At 34.1% G+C, this 6,136-nt stretch overlaps 1 protein-coding gene across 4 annotated transcripts; it reads right to left on the bottom strand.

Annotated features, from left to right (window-relative positions):
- Positions 1–541: 541 nt before the first annotated feature.
- Positions 542–5,544, bottom strand: LOC136206924 (pentatricopeptide repeat-containing protein At3g22470, mitochondrial-like). 4 transcript variants are annotated; one of them, XR_010676481.1, is made up of 3 exons: positions 3,597–5,544; positions 2,799–2,856; positions 542–2,009 (listed from the first exon to the last, which is right to left on the bottom strand). XR_010676481.1 is itself a non-coding variant. In XM_065998133.1 (3 exons), exon 2 carries the CDS (start codon positions 4,965–4,967, stop codon positions 3,615–3,617), a length of 1,353 nt encoding a protein of 450 aa, XP_065854205.1. In that variant the 5' UTR covers positions 4,968–4,972; positions 5,292–5,544; the 3' UTR covers positions 2,050–2,856; positions 3,597–3,614. The 4 variants fall into 4 exon arrangements, 3 of the variants coding, with proteins under 3 accessions (XP_065854204.1, XP_065854205.1, XP_065854202.1); XM_065998133.1 differs by lacking the exon at positions 542–2,009 and having other exon boundaries at positions 2,050–2,856; positions 3,597–4,972; positions 5,292–5,544; XM_065998132.1 differs by lacking the exon at positions 542–2,009 and having other exon boundaries at positions 2,048–2,966.
- Positions 5,545–6,136: the final 592 nt, after the last annotated feature.

The following is a 6,136-nucleotide window of genomic DNA, read 5'->3' as shown; positions in this document are numbered from 1 at the left end:
ATATGAATCATATATTGAACCATGGAAAACTTAGTTTGAATTATAGTATTCTTGTTTAATAATTAATAATATTGTTTCTTCTTCTTCCGAAATTATGCTCTCCAAAATATTAGAAGTAAGATGCTATTATGCCGTTAGTATTTTTGACCGTTTTTGCTAACAGAATGAACCACAAAATAATTCTTTACAAACTTTTTAACCACATAGTTTATATTTAAAAATGATCCAAACCACATGATTTATTTATATACTTTTCCCTAAAAACAATTCTCATGTCATTATATCTCCTTGTATGAAATTGTATGAAACTATATATGTATTTTTCTTTGAAAATGATCCAAACCACATGATTTATTTTGTTTTATAATTTCATAATGGTAACATTTAATAATAAAACTTCATGAATACTATTTTAATGGTTTTTTTTTATAATAATTTGTTTTTTTTATTGAAGTTATATTTATTATTTTATTTTTTTTTGAAACAAAAAAATAATGCATTAATGAGCCAGATCATGGCAAAATTGTAACAATGAAACAGAAACAGAACTCGGTAATAAATTAAAAACAGAAGGGCAAGTAGATAAACGAGAAGACTGTGCTAACACATGTGCCATCCCATTTGCTTGCAGCCGTATCCATTTGACTGAGTAAGAGTCATTTGATATTAGAATCGATCGTATTTGAATAATTCTATCCCCAAATTCAAAATCATCAACAGAAGTAGAATTTATTGCATCAATTACTTGTTTAGCATCAGATTCGAAAACCACATTTCTTATTCCATCAACTTGTAGCCATTGCATAGCTTGTAATAGAGCTTCGGCCTCACATTCTCGTGTTGTCGGACAACATAACAGACCCGCACATCTCCCTATTACAAACTGCCCATGTGCATCTCGTACTGCTGCTCCTATCCCTGCACGACCATCAGTGTTAAAACATGCAGCATCAACACAACACGAGAGAAATCCTTCCGATGGTGGGTGCCAAGCCGTGCAACCAGCAGATGAAATATTTCCTGCTACTGTACTTCCGATCTGCTGTTCTCCCGTACCAGTCTGATTTCTCAAGGCATTTGCTTCTGACCAATCATTAAGTACTGTGCAAGCTTGAGCCACTATTTGATCTGTTGTACGAATCTCATACTGCCAAAGACGGGTATTTCTAGCCTGCCATAAGCTCCAGAGGTGCATCAAAAATGTTTTCACAATTTGTTTCGGTGCTGCTCTAATCATATTATGAAACCATGCTGTCAAGTTCTCAGCCACTGCCGCCTCCGCATTAATTCGATCCAGAAGTCCCGCCTTCTGCCACACTCTTATTGCTCATGTACATTCAATAAAAAGATGACATCCATCCTCCCAATGTTCGTTACATATCACACAAGTACTACATACCTGTAACCCGCGTATTTGGAGATTCACACGTGTTGGGAGACAATTGCGTGCTAGTTGCCAGCCAAAATGCCGGACCTTGTGTGGAATTTCAGCATATCATAATTTTTTTCAAGCACCCTGAACATGAAATCTCTCTCCTGCTTCCAGCGTTGTAGCCAGTCGGTAAGCACTTTTCACTGTGTAACGTCCTGAAGAATGAGATTTCCATATTAACCGATCCTCACTAGTCAAAGTACCAACAGACAGTTTATGAATTTCTGTAATATCTCTATGCTCGAAAATTTCCTCCAACAGTTCTTCATCCCAATCCCTGGAATTATGGATAAACAAATCATTGACTTTCAAATACTCCAACCCTTCCACCATAGGGGTTCGTATATAGCCATCCTCCTCATCACGCAACCATCTCTCAGTCCATACATTTATTGATTGACCGTTTCCAATTTTCCATCTGATTCCTTCTTTAATGATTAGTTGGGAACTCCAGATACTTCGCCATATAAAGCTTGGTGAATGCCCTAATGAGGCCCCCATAAAATCCCCTCTTGGATAATATTTAGCTTTGAAAACTCTACTAACAAGCGAAGATGGATTGGTAAATAACCGCCATCTGTTTTCCCAACATAGCAAGATTAAAGGCCGTGAAATTTCGGAAACTCAGTCCTCCCAACAATTTTGGAGCACACAATTTGTATATTTATTATTATTTAATGAGTTATTTGTGATGTTCATATAACAAATTATTTTTTAATAAATATTAAATTCATTCCATATTTCGATAATTAAAGAACCAAACATTTTTAAAAGGAATTAGATTCCGATTCTAGACTGAACCAAACAAAATAAATAAATAGTTATTCTGATTCTGATTCCGCCACATTTCAATTTTGATTCCAATTCCGAATTTGAAGTTTAAACCAAATGTCCCTTAAAAGAATGAAGATTCATATTTCTCTTTAGATCAGTAGGAAGTATCCCTTGACACTTATGTTAGAGGTAAATTTGTTGAAACTCTTTAGGCATGAATTTAGGTTCAATCTTTAAAGCTAAATTCAACATTTGTACACGATGAATTCATAAAAGCAAATTCCTATCCACTACACCCAACTTATTATTATTATTTGTTGTAACATTAGAGTTTAATAGAACAATCATGTTCAGTAAAGAACACAAAAAAGAATGCTACATAGTCTGCTCATTCTGATCATAACACAAACATTACTCAGATTAAAAGAATGACGAAATTGATTGGAAGAAGAGTTATTTTGGGAAAAATACACTACAAGCCAAGTTGAATGACGAAATTGACCATTCATCAAGTTAAATAACAATAAATTAACAGGAAGAACAACAATGAATAAGCTAACAGCAAAACCTAATTGATTGGGTTAAACCTTACCTCACAAGTAGCCCGAGATTGCAGTATCTGATGGATTCAAGGCTTTCCGGCCAATATTCTGTCAAGGAAATACCCGGACTAGCATCATGAGTATGAATCGTAAAGACAGATCCAAAATGGCAGCCATTATTGAAACACTTGAAGACCTTGAATCTTACAAGGCCATGGCTGTACCAAGTCAGAAATGGCCACCAAAATACAAACAGAATTAATGAATCCTCTATACGCCTAGTTTAAATAAATTCCTGTAATCTTTTAAATAAAGGAAAAGCTACAAGTGAAATTCCAGTTAAGAAGAAACACTTTTACTCAGTCATAAGAAGAAACAAACAGGTCATATTCAGTTATGATAACTAATAGATGTTACCATCCCATGTCTGTGATCAAGTTACGTGTTTCTAGTGACAATCCAATCTAAAACAAGCCCGTATTTTTCAATTTTCCTGCCCTTTAAACTTACATTTGCTGTTTAATTGAGGGTCATTATAAGAGAACCTCAATGAAATCTTTCGAATTAGGAACTTAAAACTGTTTGCAAACTATAGCCGGACTGCAACTGTTAAGGACAAGCTAGCATAATTCATTAATATTGAAACATGATGATGCGCATCAGAGATACTATCACAATAGTATAGTAAGGAATTAAAATAGACACAGAGAGTAAAAGCTTTCATTTTTCGATTCCAAGAAGAACATGATAAGTAACTGCAGTAGCACTGACGAAGCATCACAGAATATGGTATAAAATTTCTTTTTTACAATTTAAATAAACTAAAACAAAAGAAAAAAAAAACTCACTTTCAGTAAGTCATCAAATTAGAGATTCTCCAGGATGAATTTGTCCTTGCAAGATAGATCAACTACCATAGCTACCGTAGAGTTATCTGCAGAAAAGCCCTGTTCGCGCATTTCACGTATGAGTTCTATCCCAGCGGACAAATTCTTGTGCCGCAGAAATCCATGAATAATCACATTGTAAGAAACACTATCCGGCAAGCATGTATGTTCTTTCATTTCCCTGAACACCTTATATGCTTCATCTAGTAATCCTTTCTTACAAAGTCCATTAATCATTATAGTATATGTTTGAACATCAGGTTGCAACCCTCCAACATAAATCATAGAAAATAATTTCTTCGCTTTTTCAAGCCTTCCAGCTTTGCACATCCCATCAATTAGAATATTGAATATAGATAAATTAGGCTTCAATTTTCTCGTTTGCATTTCAGCTAATAGGGCCAAGGCAACATCAAAATGCTTACGTTCACACAAGCAGTGTAACAAATTTGAGTAAGTTACTGTATCGGGAAGATAGCCACCGGCACACAAGTCTTTAAAAAGTTTCATGCCTTCCTCAAGGCTTTTTGTATGACAAAAGCCACGTATAAGAGCATTATAAGTATAATTGTTAGGACTTAAACCTTTACAAAGCATTTCATCCAGAAGTTGATTTGCCTCATCAATCATATTCCATTTGCAGTACCAATGAATCAAAATGTTATAAGTACAAACATCAGGAATAGAATTCTTCCTCGTAATCACATTAAATACTTTCCTAGCTTGATACATCTGCCTATCCAAACCAAATCCATCTACTAAGGAACTGTAAGTGATAACATTGAGCTCCATACCTTGTTGAATCATTGTTCCGACCACACATCTAGCCTTATCCACCATTCCTTCCTTGCATAATTCATCAACAAGTATATTAAAGGTAACTATATCTGGTGCTATGTTCTGATCCAACATGTCACTGAACAATGTAGAAGCTTTTTTCCACTGGCCTGAATAGCATAAACCGTGAAGTAAAGAACTGTAGGTAACAACATCAGGTAAAATACCTTCATTTGTAATCTTGAAGAATAGGTGAAATGCTTGCTCGATCAAGCCATACTTGCAGAGGCTATCAATAATAGAATTATAAGTGACCACATCAGGCTTGCAACCTCTCCTAGCCATTTCTTCAAGCAAACCAAAGGCCACATTGAATTTTCCCATTTTAGATAGAGAATTGACAATGACAGTATACGTCTTTACATCAGGTTGATATCCTATGGCGATTATCTTGTCAAAACAATCTACTGCTTCAACAACTTTAGCTTGTATACATAAACCATTAATCAAATTGTTAAAGGTTATGATGTCAGGCTCCAAACCAAGTTTGAACATTTTCCCTAAAACAGAAAATCCAAAATCGACCCGGTGTAAATGGCAAAAGCAATTGATCAAAATAGTAGCAGTATAAACATCAGGTGAAATTCCCACAAAGTCCATCTGCTTAGACAAAGAAAGGACAGTCTGGAAATGCTTCATTCTAACTAGTGCAGATAACAATTTGTTGAATTGAATGATAGAAGGGGATGGATTCACACGAAGCATATGATTGAAGGAAGACATGACATCATGAAAGTTGTATTGGGTTGGAGCTCCTCTCACTTTTGCTGGAGTATGAATTTGATGATGAGAAAATGAATTTGCAGAAATAGGAATTACCTGATGATGATGAGATGAAAACCAAGTGCGAAGACGTCTGCTGCTCCACCTTAGCATCGTGGATCTGATTTTAGGGTTCGGAAATTGAAGGGTGTGAAAATCAATGCGGTGGGGGGAAAGCTCTGAACAGCAGATCTAAATCTATGGCTTAAAGATTGAAACTCCAGATAGAAATCGCAAGTTCGACAATGACGCAAACTTCTTAAAATTGGTTCTTTTTCTTCTTTTTTCTCTTTCCTTTGTGTTTGCTGGGCTTTACATTTGGATTTTTATATCTATAAAGATGCAATATTAAATATTTTGATATTATTTCATTTGATATTAGGTATTTATTTATGAACTTGCTTATTATTTCAAAAAAAAATTCATAAGATATTCACGATCTAAAATTAACAAACTATTCATAAACAAATAAATTAGTTGTTCAATGATTTAAGGTGCAAAAATACCCGCAATTTTACCTCTAACGTCTAAAATGGTGCATTCCACCCCTAATGTTAATAAATTGGATCAATTTGAGAAATAATTCATCAAACGGTCTTCTCGGTCATGAATCTTGTCATCTACACTTTATATGTGTGTCATTTTATCAGTAACAAATCATAAACATACGTTAGGATATGAAAAAAATAAAAAAATAAAAAATATACTATCTTTTTTGTACAAATTAGACAAAATAAATTCAAAAAATCCACCAAATTCATAAATATTAATCTCAAATTCTATTATTAAATTACAAAAAACATGAAATCCTTTTTTCAAAACGAATTGATATGTAATTGGTGCTGAATAAGGAACAAAAATATCTGTGTTTTATAATAGTATCTGAAATTGACCCAATTTAT

Source organism: Euphorbia lathyris, chromosome 9 (genome assembly GCF_963576675.1).
Source record: "Euphorbia lathyris chromosome 9, ddEupLath1.1, whole genome shotgun sequence".
Taxonomy (NCBI): Eukaryota; Viridiplantae; Streptophyta; class Magnoliopsida; order Malpighiales; family Euphorbiaceae; genus Euphorbia; species Euphorbia lathyris.
Note: the sequence above shows the minus strand (reverse complement) of the source record. Positions and strands in the feature narration are given on the sequence as shown.

Excerpts from the sequence above, each read along its gene's own strand:
- LOC136206924 (XM_065998132.1), bottom strand. The coding sequence starts at position 5,348 with ATGCTAAGGTGGAGCAGCAGACGTCTTCGCACTTGGTTTTCATCTCAT.